Source organism: Astyanax mexicanus, chromosome 14, assembly GCF_023375975.1.
Source record: "Astyanax mexicanus isolate ESR-SI-001 chromosome 14, AstMex3_surface, whole genome shotgun sequence".
Lineage (NCBI taxonomy): Eukaryota > Metazoa > Chordata > Actinopteri > Characiformes > Acestrorhamphidae > Astyanax > Astyanax mexicanus.
The window spans coordinates 13961890-13985975 of record NC_064421.1 but is presented as its reverse complement, the minus strand read 5'-3'; the positions used below and the strand labels follow the sequence as shown (position 1 = coordinate 13985975).

General features: G+C 37.2%; 1 protein-coding gene across 2 annotated transcripts in view; it reads left to right on the top strand.

Annotated features, from left to right (window-relative positions):
- The first annotated feature begins 1258 nt into the window (after positions 1-1258).
- The window catches only part of LOC103030817 (G patch domain-containing protein 2-like), a 46504-nt gene continuing 23676 nt past the window's right edge, over positions 1259-24086 (top strand). For both annotated transcript variants that reach the window (XM_049463680.1, XM_007257332.4), the window contains exons 1-8: positions 1259-1342; positions 3903-4634; positions 14810-14871; positions 18555-18731; positions 19036-19115; positions 19586-19650; positions 19764-19803; positions 19898-19989. In XM_049463680.1, the coding sequence (XP_049319637.1) occupies positions 3913-4634; positions 14810-14871; positions 18555-18731; positions 19036-19115; positions 19586-19650; positions 19764-19803; positions 19898-19989 (1238 nt within the window). In that variant the 5' untranslated portion in view covers positions 1259-1342; positions 3903-3912. The remainder of the gene's footprint in view (positions 1343-3902; positions 4635-14809; positions 14872-18554; positions 18732-19035; positions 19116-19585; positions 19651-19763; positions 19804-19897; positions 19990-24086) is intronic.

Genomic DNA, 24086 nt, shown 5'->3' with positions numbered 1-24086 from the left:
TTTTCTAAAAAGAGTTTAACACTGCTCTGTGTTAACTAGAACTCCCTACTGACTAAAATATTAGAACTAGAACTATCAACTGACAAAATACATTGGAAAAAAGTGATTGCTGTCTGTAATTTTTGTTTCTGTACTTTTCTTTTCTTTAATTTTACTTGTTTAAAGGACATGTGCTAATTTGTCTAGCATTTTTTTTTCATGTATGACATTTATGTGCATTTATTTAACAAAAACACTTGTCATTAAAATTTTTGGTATAACCTTAGTCATATTGACGTAAAGTACTGCAAATATTACTCTACCACATCTGTCCACACGCTTCTCTCAGTTCAGATGTCTGTTTCTCTCTGCTTGTAAAATGCATGTAAAAAAGCCTGTCCTTTTTGGACCACTCAGTGACCCCTTTGATACCCCATTTGCACCAAAATAATAGCATTGTAAATAGACTTAATAGAAACAATGTGGTTCTTTTAGCAGCTACTTTAAATGTAATATTATTTTTGAAAAAAGGAAACATAAATAATGAAGGATTTTACAGTTTAGTAACAATTTTAGTAACAGTTTATTAGTTATGTATTGCATTAATTATGTAATGTAATTAGTTATGTTAAATTGAGGGAGCATTTATTTAAATACTTTATTATTTAAAGGGAACAATTGATTCAATTCTGGAAATGGATTGTCAAATTTAGCCTCTAAATTAAGTCCTTTAACATTAATATATCTAAATATATATTATTCATTACCATTTTTTGCAGACTAATAATGGTGCCATGCTGAACTGTTTAGGAGTTATTTTTTATTTCTTGCCCTCTTTATGTGTTTGAGAGCATCAGGTGTGTTGTGAAGAGTTGGTATACAGTAAATAGCCCTATTAGAGTTATGTTTTAATCCATCCATTATGGTAAGAAAGTAGAAATAAAATAGTGCACTTGCTACGATGAAACTAGCTCTCAGTACGTTTAATTTATATAATTTATACAATGTGACTTTATGGATTTTATTTTTTTATATTTTATCTCTCACTGTTAAATTCAACCTTTTTCAATCCTTAAAATTATAGACCATTCAGGTCTTTGTCAATGGGCAAACTTACAAAATCCATATACATATGTTTCCCCCTATTTTATTCATTTAGCAGCTTCGAAATGCTATTATTGATAAAAACATAAAATTAAATATTAAATATGATATAAATATAAATATAAAATATATATATATTTTAATTTGGATTAGCAGAATCAGCTTTGCCTGGAGAGGTGGCGGAAGTGACGCCATGCGCGGGGCGGAAGTCCTTCCCCCGTCTTCAGCTGTGAAAACACAACAGCAGGTTCTGCAGCTGGTGAGTGAGAGGAGCTTAATCAGCGATATCAGCCCATTTAAACCACTTTACACTCTTTATACAGGGTTTATACACGTTATACACGGCTTCTGCTGGGCGTTACACACTGCAGCTCATACTGCCGGCTGACTTTACTCACTGTCTGACTCGCTGTGTGTGCAGGTTTAGTGATAGTGACAGCGTTATCACCGCGCTGTGTGTCGTATTAAATACAGCCTGGCTGCTGTAGAAGTGTATTGTGTATATGTAATGTATATATGTTGTGTATATATGTGCTGCGGTACAGTGTTCTGTGTGACTCCGGGCTGCTGCTTTGTCTTGTGTTGAGAACAGCTGAGAGATAACTAGCGCGTCTCTGCTGTGTTATACTGTGTTATAACCGCGTGTTATACTGTGTTTATACAGTGTTTATAGTGTGTATTGCCCGTGCACTGATAGTGGTGGAGTATTAGGCGGTGTTGTAAATGAGGTACTAGAGGTCTGCGGCGTTTTTAAGCCATTTGTCTCGAAGGACATCCGTGTTATGTAATCCTCAAATGCGCCCGCATTGTTTTGGTCTCTCATTGAGGGTCCCTGACGTCACCTCACGTCAGCAGCAGTGCGTGTTGAGTGCAGTGCAGTCAGTCAGTATAGCAGTGGGTGGACACAGCCCTGAGACCACAGTGCACCACAGCCACAACAACCACCAATCTCAGACCTTTCACAATTAAAGCTTTTCTGACTTTTTTTGGCCAGGCAGTGTAATATCACCATCATTTTGGTTATATTTTTGCAGTAATAACTACAGTCTTGGCAATATGACGAAACACTAAAAATGTTTTATTGATTTAAAAATATTCTACTGCAACAAAATAATAATTCTTAGACACCTTCCTAAAATAATACATTTTTTCAAAATTGTTACAAAACACAGACGCATATGACAATTATTATAGCTATTTAAAATAAGCAATAGTTTAAGAGGATAGTTTATCATACATTCGAGCAGTAGAACCAACCAGAAACAATCTTGATTCAAAACGTATTAAAAAAAATATAAGTTGAAAAGACAATACTTCTATTATCGACTTAATGGTTTTTGAAATTATATTTTTTACTATGTCTTAATGTCTTAATTGTCTATGACACAATATGGCATACCTCTAGTGAATAGTTTTACAACAGATGCATTTTGCTCAGTACTAGGGGTGGGTGATATGGCTCTAAAATAATATCACGATATTTCAGGGTATTTTTGCGATAACGATATACTTGGCGATATAGGAAAACTAAAATAATTCATTCATTTCAGGAATATAGTATAATAGTATAACAGAATAATCATAATGTGGCAAAATGATATAATAATATAGCATAAAATAATATAATGCAGCAAATAATATTACAGGATATTTAGTGCATGCATATAAACTGCAAACTAAAACAATTATACAATAAATACACCTAAAGCTTCCCAGTAAATAATAGACTAATTTTAAGACAAAGCAGCCCTATTATCACGATATGGATTTTTAATATCATGATATTTCTGTGTCACGATATATTGTATACGATATAATATTGCCCACCCCTACCTAAAATAATATATTTTTTCAAAAAATGTATGAATCACAGATGCATATGACTATGCATATGGCTATTTAAAATAAGCAAGGGTTTAAGAGGATAGTTTATCATACATTCGAGCAGTAGAACCATCCAGAAACAATCTTGATTCAAAACGTATTTAAAAATATTAGTTGAAAAGACAATACTTCTATTATCAATATTATCTATTAACATATTGCGTATGACACAATATGGCATACCACTAGTGAATAGTTTTCCAACAGATGCATTTTGCTCAGTACGAATAGAAAATATCCTATGTTGAGGCTGAGTATTTACTGTATAGGGCATGCAGTATGGCATAAAATAATATACATTTTGTAGTGGAAAGTAAAGAAGTAGATGTAATTTGCTACAGTATTTAAGTATTTGGAATATATCTGTTGTGAAAAACATTGTATAGATAATTTTAAACTAAACTTTTAATTGAATTCAATATACTCTGATTAGTGTTGTTTAAGTAATCACAATGGCCACAAAACGCATAGAAAAGCGCACTCATGATGTAGGGTGCAGAGGTTGGTTTAGTGTAGCCCAACTGATAGCAAACATGGGTTTTCCTGCTATGCAGACACAACACTCTACACAATAAGATATTACATGTACCTATCAGTGTAACATAAAACACGATTTTAATGGAAAGAGTATAAAAATAGACTAAAGGTCAATTTAGATCCTGTCATATTGCCCAAAACAGATTGCCCCACTGCTTAGTAGTGTTTTATAAAAGGGTTTGTATTAGATTGTACTGTGTAGTAGTAATACCACTCGCTGCAATGTTTTTATGAATTTGTAATAGTTTTCTAATATTTTTCCATTTGTGACTTTTTGACATAAGTGAATTTGGCAGTTATTCTGTATGTTGTGTCTGCAATGAAAAACTTATAAAAACATATTTTTAAATAAAATGTAAGTTCTGCATTTAAACCTCGTTGTTGTGTTTGGATGGCAGAATTGCTGATATGGAGGAGCTGGTGCAGGACCTGGTGTCGGCACTGGAGCAGACGTCGGAGCAGGCCAAGCTGGATGAGCTGTGGGAGGAGATGGTGCTGAGCCCGCTGCAGCATCGGCGGCAGGTCCGCAGACGAAGGGGGCGCAAGCGACGCTGTGACTTCTCCCTCCACGGGCCGGTGCACGGACGCTGCCTCAGCGAGCCGTCCGAGTCCAGCCTGGACGAGGCCTTCACCAGGGACCACAGGCAGGGTGCTGCAGCCACTGTGGCCATATCAGCAGCAGGTGTGGTGCCTGCTAACTACAGTGATTCAGATGACACTGTCATAGCAAAGCGCTGGTCCTCAGCATCAGTGTCTTTTAGGGCCAGGCAGCACTCCTGGCCAGAGTCGGACTCTTTCACAGAGAACACTCCGGGAAGGCCGCTGCGCAGGCGCCGTAAGGTCAAACGCATGACCTCAGATGTGACCGTGAGCCTGCAGCAGAAGCTGAGAGTGTCTGGGTTGGAACGGGGTGAACAAACCCATCATCATCACCATCACCACCACCATCAGAGGTCGTATAAGAAGCAAAGGTTAGGCCGACTGAAAAAGCGCCCCGGGGCCTGGCCGGGGCAGGATGGAGGCTCTGTTGTGGCCGGAGTGGGAGGCCTGTCTGCAGACTGCTGGAAGGACAAGATTCTGCGCCAGGCCAAGGAGCAGAGGGAGGCATCGGACGAAAACATGTCAGAATGGTATTTCTGCTTATTTCTTTCATTTAACCATTACATTTAAACACCTGAAATTTTATTAAAATTAAATTTAAATTAACAGTAAAATGTTTTTTCCTGATTTATTTACACTGTCCACTATATGTTATGTGATTAAACAGTTCATTGGACTGTAAATGTACTGTAATTTGACAGTTAAACACTTGAAAACTTTTAGTGTTTCAAGTGTTTTATTGTGCATATTATTCCACTTAATAAAATGATTGCCTTTGCTATTTCAGAATTCTGTTAAACATCATAAAAATGCAATTGCAAAACTTTGTAAACATTAAAACAAGGGATACAGAGAGTGCGACAATAAGGAAGACAGGGAGTAGAGAGGTGGTAAGTAGAATAAACTAGCCTACTTTTAAGTACATTGGCAATATAACATTAAGCCTGATGTGGGTCAGTTTCTGCACTGCTCCTCAATACACGTAGGACTTCAAGCACCGTCTGATTTTTATATTAGTACATAATATAAAATAGGCGATTAACGCAAAGAAAGATACTCTTTTGGTAAACAAACAGTGCTAGGCTGTAAGTTGCTCATCTAACAATACTATCCTAGAACTGTACATTTTGTATCTTTCAGCTAGAAAACAGCCAGTTTGTAAAGAGATAATAAACTGAGTAAACTGATACCAAGTGTGATGAGAGATGCTGAACACTTTAATTTGTTTCATTTATTGGGAAGTGTAAAAAAATGAACTTAAAACTGCCATATATTGGCTCTCTTTGCTATAAGTTTTGTAGCACTAGCTGTTAATGAATACAGCTAACAGCATAATTGTAATGCTTTTGTTCTATATCCCGTATTGTAGTTAAGCTGGTACAGACCCTATAAAAGTAAAGGTATTTAAAGCGATCTACTAGCTGATCTTAATCTCACTGTACCATGATTCATATATAGGCACTAATTCATCTATTGAACTGCTATTAAAAATGAATGCTATGTGGCAGTTTAGCCCTTAACGTTACTATGGTGATAGGCAGATAAGATTTAGTGTTGCTTGTTGCCTCAAGGCTACAATTAGGTTATGATGTCTCTAGTCCAAAATTACAAATAGGAGGTTTGGTGCTGTATTGATCTGTGGGAAATGAAGTTCAATAGAATTCCAGTTAATTAAAGGTGTGCTGAAGTCTCCCGCCTCCCAGCAGCAGTAGAGCAGCTCTCTCTCTCTGCCACAAATGGTATGTGTCACACAAATGTCTGAAAAGTGACATTGACTCACTTTTCAGGGAGTGAATTACCTCTGTGTCAGTGGAGCCCTGCAGTTTACTTAACTAACACTCATTCATTAGAAACAAAGATGGGTAATATTCACTCTGTCACTGAAGGAGCAGCGGTCAATATGAGATATGTGGATAACATAATTTATCTAATGAATTTTAACCTATATCTGTTTGGAAAATTGTTCGGGAAATGAATAGGGTGCAGCATTTAGGCACAATTTAAGTCTTTACATCTAAATTAAATATGAATTATTTAAGGACAAGACTTATTTGTACAGTATGTACAAAGTCTAATCATAATATGACAAAATCCTTGTTATTACACTAATTTTCCATTATATCAGCTCCACTAACCATATAGGAGCACAATTGTGACTTTTTTCATTGTGACTTGTCCTTCTATTTCTTTGCATACTTTATTGTCCACATTTCATCCTGTTCTTCAATGGTCATGACGCCACAGATTAGATTTGGGTGGTGGGTGAATTTAAGCACTGCAGTGACACTGACATGGTGGTGAGGCTGGGGAATAGTGTGTGTTACGCTGGCATGAGTGAATCAGATAATAGTGCTTTTGGAGATTTTAAAGACTCTATTACCTAAGCAGATCCACAGAAACAGGACTACAGTCTTTAATTATAAAATTTGTAAGTGCTTCTGTTTGGTCAGTGCAGCAAAAAAATGGACAATGAGAGTATAAACAAGAACATGGTCATAATATTCTGATCTAAATGTAAATAGCATATTTCACTGTACAGAAAGGCTGTTTATTTGCAAGAACTTGCCATTATAATGTGTGTATATATTCATATTTATTTAGAAGTACTGTAAGTAGGGCTATATATTGTGATTGTTTACATAAAAAACACTGCTGGGTTTAAACACAACACAAAATGAACCACTGTTTGCCGCCAATCTTTACATAAAATAATAATTAAAAATCAATACTAAATATATATATACAGTATCGTAAAGGTTCTTTAAAAGGTTCTTTGAGCAGTGCCATAGAAGAAACACTTTTGGTTCCAAAACAGTATTTTTGCAATGGTTTTGAGATCATATGAAGAGTCATAAAAAATTGGAAAGGAACCTTGATAAGAAACATAAAGAGAAGGTTCTGTAAGCCATTAAAAGATTCTTTACACTCATATACTCATTATTACTGAAACCCAAAATGGTTCTATGACTGCATTATTCAAAGAACCTTTTGCAGCACCCTTATTTGTAAGTGTACAGTCAGCTATTCTGCCCGTCTTCTTTCAGCTGCTCTCCCATACACCCCAGCTCCCCACTCCCCCCACTGCATCCTGTCCCCAACCTTTCCTCAGCTCCATGATGATCTAATTATCTGTGGGTTGGTTTAAAGGAGAGAGTGAGGCATCGGCGCTGGCGACCAATAATGGGGCGACAGCCGGCTTTACATCTTCTGCTTTAATTTGCGCTGACCCCGCGTGGCCTCTTGACGGTGCTTGTTTTCTTATTTTATGGAAAAATCAATACCCCTCCTGACGGAAAACAGCTCCAGAGAAGAAATAAATGGGAACACTGTGTCGCCCTGTCAATCATTTCTCACTTACACTTCTGCCCCTCGTGCCTGACGGCTGTGAGCTGGGATTGGATGGTGGGAGTGATGCAGAGGGTAGCTTAGCGTGGAGAGGTTTGGAGAGGTTAGCATTTAAAGTTTAATCATGCTTAAAGAAGGAGCTGCGGACTCCGCTACCCAACTCCTGTTACGAGATCTGGATTGGAGGAGGACAGGACTGGATGTTTTGAAAGTCACAGGACTGAGGTTAAGCAGGATAGTAAATGCATTCTGAAATGCTCATAACAGCTCTCCCCTTAGGGTCATGCTACACACACACACACACACTGCGAGGCCAGATGTTAATTCTGAGCATGCGGCGTGCGAGAGGTACACCCCATCTCCCCTCTCGGCCCTCGCGCACAGACAGTGTCCAGACTTTCCTTAAGCCAATCCAAGTGTGCGCGAAGCAGCTGTTGGCAGCTCCAGCTGGGCTGCCCATCCTTGATTAGACCTGAACTGGGCCTGATGGATGGCACACCACCTGGTGCTCAGTCTGGCCTGGCTGGGAGGCCTCACCTGTGGGCACACACACCCAACAGTGCTGGGGCTCAGGCCATGAACAACCTTGGCCCTATGTAGAATAACCAGCTGACCACAAATCAGCTTTCTTGGATCCTGTTTCAGCTCACTTGGGTATGATAAATGATGATAGATTGTTGTTATTAAGATAAACATTGCTGTTTACCAGTTAGAACAGGGATCATAAACCTTGTTGCCTTTTTGCAGGCAGGTAAATACATAAACACAGTTTTCTAGAGAGACAAAATCTGGTTGTAATTAGACACTATTTAACAGCAGTGGCTCAGGTATATTTAATTTGTGCACGGTTTTTTTTTATTTTTTTATTTTTTTTACTAAGTGTGGTTGTAATTTATTTTAAACAACAATTTATCCAAGCTATGTTTATCCTATAGAATTTACCTAGCTACTGTACCATATAGATTAAGTGACATACAGTATCTCAGTGTCGTCTGTTCTGATTGGCTGCCCAATACTGTGCCCCATTCAGTAATAAGAACAAAAACCCATATTCCAATAACTAGCTAGACCTAGACTTTGTGTGCTGCTCTCCAGTATCAACAACACCATAGTTTCTCAAATTCAGTCATCTTTTTCTGTTTCATGAGCACTTGCAATGTATAGCCAAATAAGTTAATAAACTGAATCATTTATACTGGATGTTTTTTTAAATGCAGAAATAAATACAGTTCCGCTCTATATTTTTTGCAATGATTTAAAAAAACTGTGCTTGGCCTTTAGCCAACTGTTTTATTTTGTTCGGTTTCAGCCAGAAATGTTTGTTTTGGTGCATCTCTGGTTCACACAACCTTTTTTAAAGCAAATAAATTCACATTCACAAAATATTTCTTGTTTTTTTTAAACGTATTTATTTAAGGGTGAATATAAAGCGTCTTGCAGTCAAATGTGGAAAAAGGTCCTATGTTGTCAGCCGCCAAATTACAATGTTTTTTAGTCTTCACTGTAAGCTGAAGTGTTAGAAATGGGATGGGTAGCTTGCCTTCTCTGAGCTTCTGTTCGCTGAAGCTGCTTCCACTCGTCATTACTTTGGCAATTTTGATTTGGTAAAGTAGACGAGGAGTTTCGGGATTGTATCCTGACTTGCCCAAGTTCGTTTCCATAAATCCCTGAGACTAATCCAATTACCCAAGCTAAGGGAGGATGGAAGACCCTTTTAATCAGACACTTATGGAAGAGGGCATGGTGTTGGAATGGGGCTCCTTGTTATCAGCTAGACACTCCCCTGGTTTTTTGTCAGTCGTCTTTGTTCTGGAGTGTGGAATAAGCCCGAGCTCAATGACTCTTCATTGCTCAGTAATCTTACCCCAAACTGGCCTACTAGGCCTACTGGTCTCAGGAGGGTGGGATTATATGTCCTAATGATTACACCCTGTCTTGGAAGTGTGTTTTGGGCTTGACTGCTCAGAATGTATGTAGACAATGGCACAAGAAGAGAGTGATATTAGCTTGCCCAGGGCAGGCTGCTGGGGAGGTGTCTATCGGGAGGTATCGGGCCGTCCGTGTGCCGGAATACGGATTTGCTTAGCCATGGTTGTTTAGAATGAATGGAATGCCAGCGTGAATGTGCTTTAACATTTATTATTCATCTTCGTATATCTCGGTGCAGGGTTTTATTTAACACAAGGCAAGACAGAGACAGATAAACTTGCTTGAAAGTTCTCCCACTGAAGGTCATGTTAGAGGGAGAAGGGAGACTCCTACAAGCCGAAAGAAAAATGTTAGTGTCAATAATGCATGGCATTAATTAGGTCCTACTTAATGGAAACAGTTTCATATTGGCAGCAAGCCTCTCTAAGGCAACATCACATTACACCTTTAATATCGTTTAATACTTAATGTGCGGTGCTAATTAATTGTTTATATTGCGTCTATCATTCTTCTTCAAATTTAACACAGTTCCTCTTCTCCCTTGACATTCGAGCCCATCAACAGAGGCTTGGTTTCACTTAGATTTCTCAAGATACCTTTGTCACTTAAGTGCGCTTGTATCTGATATAGTTTGATTTCATTGTTTATTGCTCAGTTCTGGAACATGTACATACACAAAAGAGCTTTTAATCAGTTAACCCTATCTTGTGTAGTGGAAAAGCATGAGCACTAATCGACACTGAACTATCAGGTGACTTATAGAATCAGTAAATGTGATAGTTTGCATTGCAGTCTTAAAATAAAGATGGTACATTTAGATTAATGTTAATATTCTATAAATATTTGTTAACCCTTAGACCACCTAGGATGCAAGTGAGCCCTGTGTTGCACAGGTTTTATTTCAAAAAAAAAATTGTGAACGATTTGGTCTTTGGTGGAAAAGGCAGGAATGGAATGCTTGTCTCCACATTGCAGCTACACTATATGTTCAGATGTTTGTGAACACCCTTTCTAATGAGTGCATAAAGCTACTGTATGTTGCAGCCATTGCTGACACAAGTGTGCAAATTCAGACACACAGTCTGTCTAATTCCTGTGTCAGTGTGTAAACTGGTGTCAATAGAATAGGACTCTGGAGCTGATGAAGCATGAACCTATTAGCACCAGCATTGCGCTGTAGAACAGCTTCAACTGTGTTCTAATCATTTTTATAACATTATTTAGTTTTCAAATTTTATGTTATACAACTTGTAAATCACCTAAAATAAATGACATGATCAATCAATCCCTTAGTAGCAGCTCTAACCAACATTTCCTATAATTAAATATCAAACCTCTCTTATGAGTAAACTGCTAGATTTAGATTTGGTAGGTTTTTGAGCATATTCTGCAGATTGGAGGTCCTGCCACTGCAGTACTATTAGGATGCCACTCCAAAATGTTTTCATGCAACCAGATATAGATTTCCTTTTCTATTTTGGAATCTACATTGTCTTGATGCATAACCTCATATTTCAGTGTCTTATTACGGCAGATGAGCAAACCTAAAAATCAGCTTATTTTTTGATACAAAACAAAAAAATCAGAACATTCCCACACTATCACACAACCACCACCCTGTTTGAATGATTGTAGGATGGTTCTTCTGTGAAGGGACAGTGTTGGTGGTTTTAGACCATAACAGTGCTTGAGTTGTCCAAATGTTACAACCTTTCTCAACTGAAGTATGTCAAAAGATTTTTTTTCTTGCAGTTGAACTGGATTTCTTTTTAAATGTAGGCATGGTTTGCTTGATGAGCTTTGCAGTTACTACATTGCTTTTATACAGGCTATGTTTTTGTTCTGACAGAGCTGGCTGCATCTCACCTTAATCTCTTCATCATATACAGTAAATTTAATAATTCTTTTGAATAATGAAGGGGTAGTTTTGATTTTTAATGGGAAAGTTTGCATGTTGCAGAACTTGAATCCTTAAATAATTATTTGTTGGGGATTGATAAGGTTCCTGTAGTCTAATCTGGAGGGGGCAAGTACTTTTCACAGCACTGTCCACACTGTGTACATACAGTTTAAAGGGTTAAAGAACTATATTTTTGCAATATATGCTAAGATTCATTTTGTTTTTAAAGAACCTCCTCATCATACAAATATTCTATAGTACTGTAAGTAATTAGTAAATCTTGACATGGATGCTTGGATTTAATGTAATTAAAGTCCAACCATCTTAATCAAGAACAATTTGAGAACTTCTATTTGTATAACGCAAAGCCTCTGTCTCTTCATTTCCCCATAAGGAGCTATAAATGTCATGATTAAATGAAAGGCCTTCTGTAATTCCTTAAGTGTTTCTGGGTGTTACCACACCAGCACAGTTGCTGCCAGGTGCGGCGCAGGGAGTAGGCATAAGGCAGTGGTTGTCCACGCTGCTGTTTTACAGGGCGATTAACGTTCATTATGAATCCTGCATCGCCGGGAGGAGCGGTAGCCGTCTTCCTTCTGCTGACACATAAGGGCCCCTCTAAAGCTCCAGATGCGCACTTCCACTTCCTCACTTCCAGAGGCCAGCAGACAGCTGAGGAGCATGTGCTTGTGGCCGTGCATATGTGTGTATTTATCCGTGAGTGCTGGGCTAAGCCCGCCTCGGTCCCTTGAGACCGCGACCCCCTCCCGCATCTGTTTCCAGGGTGTACGAGGGTGCGGCACCGCAGAGGCCATCTGCTTAGAGTGATGCATGGTGGGCCGGCAGACCGGGCTGTGCGTCGCCCAATATGGCGAAGTCCTGCATCAGCGAGTGTCTGACCCCACCAACCTCTCTCTTCACGGTCAAGGTCAACTCTGATTACCACGAGGCAAACTGCAGAGCAGACAGGACTGTCAGTCCTCGCTGCTGCACACTTGGGGAACGCCTACCGTTAAAAACTACATCTTCGATGATCAGATGACGTGCAGTGTGAAGACATCATTGCCATGAGTTTCCGGGTGTCAGGATACACGTTTCAAGATAATTAAGCTGTTACTGTAGGGGTGTAAGGAAATATTGCTATAAATCCATTTTGCTGTACTGTATTGATTTTTAAAAAACATTAAGTAAAGATTAATGTAAATATAAAAATTATTAAGATAGCAGTGTTGTCTTCAAACTTCAGATTCCACTGCTCTGATTATATAACAAGAATGAACATTTCTAAACTCCAGTCTAATAAATATAATTCTATGTTTTTATTGCTATGATTTTTTTTATTTTATAATAAAAAACACTATATTGCCCTGCATATATTGTTGCAATATACCACAGCACATTGAAACGATACCCCTGTATCATGGTATATCTCATATTGCGTAATTAGAAGACAAGAGCAAATTATTATTTATGATAATATATAACATCAAGAAATTGTTTGGCAATAAAGCAAACCAATTATAACAAGCATGCTCCAGATATTCTACAAATATATTTACAGTTTTGCTGGAGCAGGTGTAAAAGTTGGGTCATGACTGATGATTTTTTCTGAATGATATATTGTTTGAGTTACTAAATCATTGGTTTAACTGATTAACTGGCTTGGATGGAGCTGCTTGGCCATGGAAACCCATTCCATAAAGCTCTCTACACTCTACTGTTCTTAAACTAATCTGAAGACCGCATGAAGTTTGGAGGTGTGTAGTGAAGTAGTGACTCTGCAGAAAGTTGGTTCCTCTGTGCACTATGCTTCTCAGCATCCGCTGACCCCGATCTGTTATTTTACACTAACAGAGCACAGAGTCGCTGTCGTTTCCAGTCGCTTCCACTGTGTTATAATATCACTGACAGTTGGCTGTGGAATATTTTGTTGTGGGGAAATTTCACAATTGGACTTGTTGCATAGGTGCTACATCCTATCACAGTACCACGCTAAAATTTACTGTGCTTCCCATTCTTTCACTTTTGTCTGTAGAAGCTGTCTGCATGCCTAGGTGCTTGGTGTAATATACCACAGCCATGGAAGTGATCAGAAACTGAGGTCATTGATTTGGATGGGTCAGCGAATACTTTTGGTAATAAACAGTATTTTTTTTTCTGGACAGTGATTAAGCTTAATTCTGCAGTATGCAACATTTTGAATGGAAAGTTTTCCATTCACAAGAAAACATGGTCCATTACTGGGCTTAATCTCTGTCTCTGATATGTATGTATGTGTGAACAACATTTTAAAGTTTTAACATAGTTTTATATTTTCTGTACCAATTCCTTCATACTCACAGGTCTGTTACATTTTTTTATTTGATTTTTAGCACCTTTTTTAAATGCATAGTACAAAAATATACACACAAAATATTTACTGTTTTTATTACTGATGAAGATAATACTCAGTTTTGGGACACACTCGTAATAATTGAATGTAGGTGGCATATAGGAGCATTTCTTTCTTTCTAGATATTTCACAATCAGCTGTGAGTTAAAGTTATTATTAAAAAAGTGGAAGCATTTAGGAACTCTGTCAAAAAGTGTCAGATCATATAACATTATAGAACAGGGTCTCAGAGTCCTGAGAAGCATAGGGCATGATAGTCTCCGACAAACACTGTGCTTAATAACTGCAGAGCTCCACACCTGCTGTTAGAGCTGCAAAGGGGGAGCGACTCCACACTAATGTCTATGAATTTAGAATTGGATGTCATAAAAGCTCCCATAACTTTTGTCCATATAGTTGTGCATTAAGATATGTATTTCTCTAGCTACTTTTGGTCCATAAGCCTTCTCAGATCCATTCCCAAATTAGCTAACTGTAGTATACGTTGTTCTCACAGAGCCACATTTGTTATGATGCATTATGACTTGCTACAGCCTGGTGCTGCCACACCAGTGCTCAGCACAAGAAGCCTGAGGTGGGACTGAAATCTGTTCCCAAAGTGGGGGACTGTGATTGGGGATGGGGATCAGTGATGTGGGCTGGTGCTCCAGGCCAGAGCAGCCTTCAGAGCAGATGCTGTCCAGTTGTTGGAGTGGAAGCCTGAGGTTCGTTCTCTGGCTGCCGAGCAAGCAGACGGGAGGAGCAGGAGGGAGAAATCTGGTGCATTCCTGTCATTCTCCGAAAAGGCTGGGCAGATTAGATTGGAGCTGACAGGGGGGGGATATTCAATTAGATTGGGCATGTCACTCACGAGCTTCGATCCGCATCTGTACCTGCCCCTCCCCGACGTCTTTGTGTTTGTAATCTGCAGAGCAGACGTGAGTGGAGAAGGACCTTGTGTGTTTGCTTTGGTCTGATTCCACTTGACCTCCAACTCTGCATATTTTCATAATTCTTATAAATATGTGATGTCAAAAGATGTTTGCGGGAAATGCTTTGTTCTCCATGAATTCCTCAGTAAATATGTTGGAAAACACTGTTTCTCCACTAATTTATCATCAGTTTCAGATACTAAAATGAACTTCTCTCTTTTATTGCAGTGAAACCAGCAGTGTGTGCAGCAGTGACCCCGGGCTTTTCACCAATGATGAAGGAAGGCAAGGTAGGCATAAACAACGGTTTTAGTTTTGCCATTAAAATGTGTTATAGTTCTATACGCAGCAGCTTGAATTCCTCTGCTGTTTATTGAATAATTTCTGTTATCATTATTATTTATTTGAAGACATAAAACAATTTGTGCTTCTTATGCACAATCTCACAATGCAGGAGAAAAAGAATACTGTATATAGAAGGGTTTCTTTTTCATTTTAACAGACCCGTAGCATGTGTACTGCAGTGTTAGGAAATGATTAGCTGCAGCACTTTTATTTGTATTTATGACATTAATGATATTATGTTTGCTGGATTACATTACCAGGAAATGAGATGTCTTTAAAAGGGGAAAATGAAAATGAATAACATGTAATACACAGTCGTATATGAAAAACAAGTGATCTGTGAAAGCAAATGCAAAAAAATGCAAATTAACAAAATGTAATCACATCACAGAACCACTTCTCCCAGATTCTTATTTCTGTTCATTTCTTCAGAAAAATGAATACAAATCATGCTGCTGAAAAATACAAAAACAAACCTATGGCTAGAGAAAGTGCTGTGTGGAAGGATTTAAAAATCTGGGGCTGGATTCACAAAAGAGTTTTCAGAAAGAAATCCTTCACATATGTGCTTTTATCTATTAACATCATGGATACCTTGCTATTCTTAAAAAAAATATTCATATTGTTCGTAGATAATTTCGTAACTATTACTTCACACCTTGTTTAGAGATAAATCTCCGAAATGCTTAAATAGTCAGTTTAAATAATCAAGTTGCTGAATTTAATGTATAATTGCCCATGATTAAAAGTAATATTTAAAGTACTGTAAGTTTCTATTTAAGGTAAAATTGCATACTATTTTCTTATGATTCGTTTGTCATATTTATTTTTTTTTTATGTTTTCCCAACCATCTCTTCTTGTTCTTGTGTACTGATTTGCTAATAATTGTTTAAATAAATATAAATAAAAAGGAAAATATTGTTGCAATCATGCATTGTTTTTTTTAAGAATTGATTATTAAAAACTACATTACAAATGGCTTATGTAGAAAAAGCACAAAGAGTGCCTTAGAATATTTAGTAATATTTTAGTATGTTAATTAGGACATATTTGAGGAAAGCAATGGGCCTCATTCAGTATCTTCCTAAGCTTTTTATTCTTTTACATTTGTTATTGTGAAATCCCAAAATATCTTTAAGCATTGCATAAGTGAGAATAGATTTGAGAAAAAAATGCCATTCTTATTAACTGCTTTATGAACTATATGTGTTTACCTAAAAAGTATTTGTCTATTTTCTTATAATGCACTGGGATAGGGATACATTGTTGTGTAATTTCTGTATTAACTGTGTATTTTCTGCATGTTTACCATATGTTTAATTGTTTCTAATGCAGAGCATAAGTTAAAAAATACATCTAGCTTGTAAAAACCAGCCGTACATAAGAAAGCATTCAGTAAAGTAAAAGGGGGGAAATCACATAGGATGGTGTGGCAGTGTGGGGCTGGTTACCGTGGGTGGCAGTTGCAGGGTGCCCATGCGGCTCTAATGAGAGGTTGTCATGTAGCGCTAATGAGCGCTGAAGGCTTTGCTAATCTCATTAGCCATGGTGGCGCTAGGCATCCTCTGATTTAACAGTTGTCACTACACCTTGACTGTGAGAGGCATGGCCTTGCTGTGTGGGTGAGTGACAGGTCCGTGGAGAGCACTGCGTCTGGGAGTGGGAGTGGGGGGGTGGGTAGGTGTAAGTATGTGTGTGTGTGTGAGGTGGGGTCCCCTCATGTAGTTCTCAGTTGACCCAGAAGGCACACTGAGATTGCACTTCACTTAACACCATTTGACACAGAGGGCACTTGCATGGGTAATTGAAATGTTATGTTTCCAGTTATGATCTGTTGTGTGTTGAAATTATTTCTTGGCCACAAACACTGATCCACTGATGTAGCTACACTGTGGAGCTGTAGCTTCGGTATGTCAATACAGAGTCTGGAGAGTTCAGGAGATATGCACAACACAATCAGTATATTAAACTGTAACTTTTATCACATCCCATGAAATAAATGCTGACTTATAAGCAAATGTGTAAATTACAAGACACCCAGACTTGAGTAAATGTATAAGTGAATTGAGTAGAGGTTAATTGTTTTTCTAAGCATAATACTTAAGTGGAAGTATTACAGTATTCAGCATTTTTTGTGCTTAAGTGTTGCAGGTAGTTTATTGTAAAATGTAGTACTGATGTACTGAAAGTAAAAGTACAGTACTGTGATATTAGTGTAGTTATTACAGAAAGCAGTGGAAAGTTCTCAGAGTGAAAGACAAAACTGGAGCAGGGAGGTCTTCTTCTAATAAGATCAGCTTGATTTATTCAATGATGAGCAGCTTCATCAAACCCAGTGACAGTGCAGAACAGGTACCACTCTGTCTTTAGTGATAATGTGGGTTTGGAAAGATTTTTAAAAATGTGTGTAATTATAACAAGTAACGATGGAGCACATAAAACATTTATCTGAGGAAAAATATTAAACTCATGGAAAATATGTAGTAAAGTAAAAGTGGAAGAAGAAGAAGAACAAAATATTTTCCAGTAGATACAGATACAGCATTTTAGTACTTAAAAACAGTAGTGAAGTAGTTTTTCTTCCTTACAATACATCTCTGTTTATACTTCTACATAGAGTCAATGCTGACTCTGTGGTATAGCCACTACTGTTCATACTTGGGGACTGCAAGATAAATCTTTTTTTTTATTGGCCTTTTATCATTATTGGTGCAATAACTTTGTGAATAAGAGCAAACTCAAATTGCATTACCCGCATGCATCTCAGGGATTGCTTCATATTGCAAATTGTGCTCACTTTACACAAGGAGTGCACTGTAACAACTTCAATAATTAGTGCAGCCAAGCCAAGTGCTGAAAAACCTTAGAGGAGCTAATTTGATCTTTTGGATATTGGGATATTCAACAGCATTATTGCTCATTTATTTTTTTTTCTATACTGTACAATCCTACTTTTTAATCTGCAGACTTGGCTACTGGCGTAACACTCAAACACTATGGCATTGGAGAAGTTGTAGAAATACTACGAGCAACTTTTTAAACTGTACCCTATGAACAGTAGTGACAAATGTGTGGGATATGACTAATTTAGATCATTTTAAGAAAATGTTATTAAATTATAATACAATTCTGTGTTTCACACTTAATATTTTGTGTGGTCTAGGGGTATACAGTATCATATTGCACACAATATATTGTGACACAGTAATATCATGATTTTAAAAATCCATATTGTGATTACTGTAGTATTCTGTCATTCTATTATATTTCCTCTAAAGCTTTAAGTTTTTATTTTGGTAAATTTTTTTGGAAATTATTTTTGTCACATTATTTATATTCTTACATTATAATTGTATGAATGTTTAAAAAGTATAAGAGAAATATTTGTTTTATATTGTTGCAGTAGTATGTTCTTCAAGTTAATTAAATATTTATCAGTGTTTTTTTTGTTGTTGTTTTTTCATAACATCACATTTCAATGTTGTAATATTATTTTAGGGACCTAGTACCATAGTGTGTTCAGTGATCATGAAATAAAACGTGTACAGCAGTACTGTGTGAGTACTAGTGTATTTTTTATGTATTATCTACGTAAGTAACAACATTTTGTTTTTCCTCGCTCTGCAGGTGATGATGAACAGAGTGACTGGTTCTTTGAAGGCGAGTGTGTGTCGGGAATGAACGTTCAGGCTTTGCGGTCTAGCAGAGAGTCAGAAACAGCCCCCAGGCCTGCAGGGCTGGACGCTAGGAGAGAGAGGAGTCACTCCGCTACTTTCCTTCAACCTGCCCGACCCAATCAGAGAGGTAGAACTGATAACTGATGTCTGTGAATACAATTCACTCTTCAAAATAGAGGAGCTTTAGAGGGTTATTTGAGTTATACCAAACAAGAAGCACTTTTGGTTTTATTAAGAGGTGTGTTAACCCCTTGATTAATGTATTCCAATACTTTTGTCCATGTATGTAAGGGACACATGTGACAATAGCTGTGCAGCGAGAGCACCTAAAATTAATGGTATGGTAATATAAAGACAGCACATGATCTAAGATTTTCTGTCTAAAAAATATAATAAATGTGTGTGTGTGTGTGTGTGTGTGTGTGGTGCAGGTTATCATGCCCGTCTGAACCGCCTGCCGGGTGTGGCCGCACGCTGCATTAGAAGAGGCAGAAGGAGGTTACCTGGCAGGGTAAGACTGAACTGGCATACTATAAACATGCTGTAGGACCTGTAGTATAATATTCTTTTTTTGTTCTATTAATGAATCCTGACTAGGGCTGCAGTGTTTAAAAACATCCACAATTTTTAACCAGAATCCTCCAGAAGTCATTGATCTAATTTACCATGATATTAATATTATTATTATACTGTGTGTATTGACAATTAGAGTAAAATAAATGATATTGGGCATATACTAAAGGTTGTTGTCATGGAAAATGAGAATAGTGCATTTTTTTCTTTTATATCAAGTAAGTTGTGACACTTAGTTTAATTAGCCATTCGTGACTTTGCAAGTCCTGTGCTGTGACTTTTGAGCATATGCACATTGTGATGTTCATGTTAAAATTATATTAATTGATAATATTTTGTAGCCCAATGTTGATGGTATTCTACAAGGTTATAACATCATAGACTGTATGTATTCTGTTTGCATTGCAGGATAATAATATGACTGTTTTCGTTGACAAAATGAGGACCTATCCACAGGACTCCTATCAGAAAGAGTAAGATGTTTTTCCTATTCCTAATTTCTTACATCACATGGTGCTTTTCATTTAACCCAGTTAAGAATGAATGAATAAATAACAAAATGTGTTAAAATATGTTATTATTTCAGGTTTTGGTTACCTTCCTTTGGTAAACGAGACAGAAGTCAGGTATGATCTGTTTTAACAGTTTATAATTTATCTGCATTATTCACTTTTGCCATACTAAATATACTAAATATTTGCATGCTTAATTTCTTTTCAGCTGAAGCCTCTGTGTCCGTTGCCCATGTATCCAATTGGCATGGTTCCAGAGAGCTCTCATCCCCGCTGCTCATCATCCATGTGCAAAAACAGGTGAGCATTTGAGCATTTACCTGTGAGTTGTCTATTTTTTGGATAAAATACAGTACTAGTTAAAAGTAGTAGAATGTAGATTTATATTGAATATATCAAAACTGTGAAGGAGGTAAAAACAAACCAGAATAAGTAGCTTTTGCTTGCTTTTGGCATTCTCTAAGTCAGCCTTATGAAGTAGTCTAATGGAATGGTTTTCTAACTCTTTTCCAACTATTTTTTTCCCCCTATAATTATATATGTGTTCACTATGATATAGAAAATAATTGCAAATAAAGGAAAAACTTGATAAAGTGCATAATTTAATATAAAAACAGTCAGTTTCTATGCGTTAAGAAGATTTCTAAATGTTTTTGTAAAATGTTGTGGGTTGTAATCTGAATTTAAATAATGTTTGCAAACATAAAATAATCTAAGCAGAAAATGTAGCTTTAAACACATGCATACAAATTCAATGAAACTTTTATCAACAGTGAGATAAATGACAGCCATACATGCCCATGCCCTGACAGTGCCTCCATCATTTAGGACATATGATGTGATATGCTTAGTATCACAAACCTGAGTTAATCTTAATTTCGTCTGTTTAGATAATCATTTTTATGATTATGTTTAACTGTATAATTGAACCTTTCTTTTGTTGATTGTTACCAGTACTTTGCACCTTAAAGTACATCCTCTGTATTTAGTTACAGTATAAAGGCTTTTCTTGATTTAAAAAAATCTTATTGGCTCTACTATGTTGTGAAATGATGGGCAGTGAGTTGTGCTTTGCTGTGAGCATTATATTTGTCATTGCTTGAAGTTGTTTTTATTAGTGCTGTTGTCCTGTCACAGTGTAATAACTGTGGCTTGCTTTCTGTCTCTTTGTTTATATCCTCTAAACACTGCTCTAAATTATCATTGAAGTAAGAGGCAAGGTGAACCGCTATTGTATTTATGCCATTCACTTCAGGAAAAAGCTCTCCTCACTGTAGGCGGGATTGAGCTGGTTAGAGAATGTATCAAAAAAGATTTTTGTGTCTCCTGGGGGTGTAGAAACCAGCGTGGAACAGATTTGCTGTCAAAGCTCAATATTGACGGAGCATTTTTTTTAGTTAACTCGTCTAAATGAAGTGTGCATAGAATAAGAGCAGCGGTGGGGTGGGGGGTGGAGGTGTGGGTGAGGGTAGGAGAGTTAACCGATTTGACCTGCATGAAAGTTTTCATCAGGGTCAGTGTGTTTTTGATGTGTATAAAATCAGTATGGTGGACAACTCCCTCAGGAATGCAGCTCAAACTGTGACCTTCTGATCAATGGGGCTTGATGTGCATGGTGTGATGTGACAATGTACCCAGTGTTTTCTTATGGTCACCATTCATTTATGAAGATAGGGGTGAAGATAAGGGTTATACCCATATCATACAGTGAATTAATTTTATTAAGATGAAGGAAATTGTCATTTAAGGGACTTAAAACTGTTGCAACCTGTAAGTAGTAAGATATATACATACACTTTCGGCCAGAAAATTGTCAATTTGCAATGCTCTTTGGAAGGAAAATTACGGTAGTTACCCGAAACAATAATTGACATGCACAACTTTTTACAGATACAGATCTTAGCATGGAGTTTTATAGATTCCTAACAATGTCCTGTAGATGTTCTTAATGGTGTCCTGGGATAACTGCATGGATTTGGCATCTTGAATATTCTAATGGCAATCTCTTAAGATGGCAGCAGTGTGTGGGTGAGCATTTTCTTGATGGGATAGCATGGAATAGTGTGTGTTCAATAAAGGTAGAGCACTGGTTGCAGGATCTTATTAACATAACAGTGGGCTGTCAAAGTGCAAAGATGGTCTGGCATTGTAAAAAAAAAATTAATAAATAAAACACAATAATATGACCATCATTTTGGAATATTGTGAACAATATTATACCCACACCATTCTCATTTCACAATATATATCTACTAGAGACAGATTTTATATGTCTAGTATCATTTATTTTATTTAATCCTGGATATATGGACATATTTGGAGTGCATTATTAGGATCATGACATTCTGGATCATTGATGTCTGTTACAAATCTGATAAAATTAAATAATAGTATTTTTAAATATCTTAGTTAGGGGTGAGCCATATCATTTCATATGCAATAATAAAATTAAATTTTGTTGCAGTAGTGTATTCTTGAAAAAATAATTAAATTCATAAGATATAAATATATATAATAATTAAAAAATTACTGTTTTGTCATATCGCCAAGAGTATTGTTATTGCAAAAATATTATGATATTTCATGATATACAACAGACTGTTAATCTTGGTGCTGGCTACACTGGCTCCACACACAGATTCGTTGGTCATCTCCATGTAAAAACAAAAGCAGGACTCATCACTAACGACGATTGGCATGACCACCCAACAAGTTTCACACTTGTCCATTTGTTTCTTCTTGGTGCAACAGTGTATTTCTTTGTCTTAGTTGTTAAAACTAAGTTGTAAAATAAACGTTTCAGAAAATGCTACTTTCTTAGTGGAAATGGCTCAAACTGCAGAAAAAAAGCTCCTGTTTATAGTTTATATATTCATTTATCTATCTAAGCTGTCTGTCATAGTGTCAAGTCAAAGGCGATGCGAGCTCTGAGGCAAGTAGCCGCTCTCAGGGATGTGCGTACTTATTGAGAGTTTAATTGCCCCAAGAATGTTGGACTTCACTGCATTGTGCCTTTGGTGCCTATTTACAGTGCATTCTTAATTCTCTCCCTCACTCTGCCTCTCTTCCTCTGTCTCTCGCTCTCCTGGGCCACTCTAAAAAGCTCTCCCTCTTTCCTTGATGAGGGGCAGAACACAACGCCAATGAAGCGGCCGCACTTCTTAGCGCTCTCTTTCATACTCATTGCCTTTCTTCTCCACCTGAAAGCTTTCTTCAGATTGGAGTTTGAAGCATGTTGAATACTAATTTCTATCTATTAAAAGGCCCTGGTATCATTGCCATGCTCTCATTTGAATGCTGTACTCAGGGGAGTCCTCTTAATTCCTTTATAGAAGAATTCAAGACCCCTTTTACTTCAAAAAGTATAAATCATACTCCCAAATGAATGAGGGAGAGAGGGGATTCACGCGTGGTGCCTCTGATGTGTCCCGTCGCTTAGTGGCAGCCGGGTTGAGCTCCCAAAGCTGCTCAAATCCGGCCTCTGGGGGGAAGACATGTCTGTCCTCCTGACCCAGGCCTCCAGCAAAGCTCCCAGCTGCAATAGTGAGCCACTCATTGTATACATGTGTGCGATGCATATAACACAGAACGAAAGTAGTAACTCGTCCTGCGACTGCATAAAAACATATTATGCTGCATATGTATTCTGTATATACTATTATAATTATATAGGGGATTTTACTCATTTACAAATAAGATTTACAGTCATGTTAAGAGGTATTTGCACAGTAACATAATTTTTGTAGTTTTGAAACCCATTCACAATCAGTTTAAAAAAAAGGTTTAATGTGCAAACAAATTGCAGCCGTTTTAGCATTTGCGCTTGGGTTGCTTTTGTGGTATGCTTTCAGAATTTGACTGAGCAGAAAGTATGGTTCTGTACGCTTCGAAAAGGGCTGCACGACATTGGAAAATCTGGCATTGCAGTAGTTAGTAGTTATGTTTTATGCATTATATATATTTTATTAAAATAAAAACATGCTGGAATTTTAACCAGATTTCATCAGAATTAGTCTAAAGGCAATAATCCCACGTCATAGAACCATGTATCTGAGATTGGAGGGAAAAAAATCATATTCATATGTCATTTCAGCCTCTGGTAGATATATTATTGAGTATCAGAACAGTGCTGTTTTTCCTTTTTTATGAAACAGCAAAACATTTTTTTACTATTTTAATATTTAAATAAATTTAACCTACACAACATTTCATTGTACTGTACATGCCCACATTGGAATAAAGATGCTAAAATGATATATTGTGCAGAATGAGCCCTATTGCAGAATTCCCTCTACTACTACTTCTATCAACAGTCACATCATAACTAAACAATACTGACCCAATTCCATCCACAGCCATACATGCCCTCATACCTGCACCATGACAGATGATGTGGT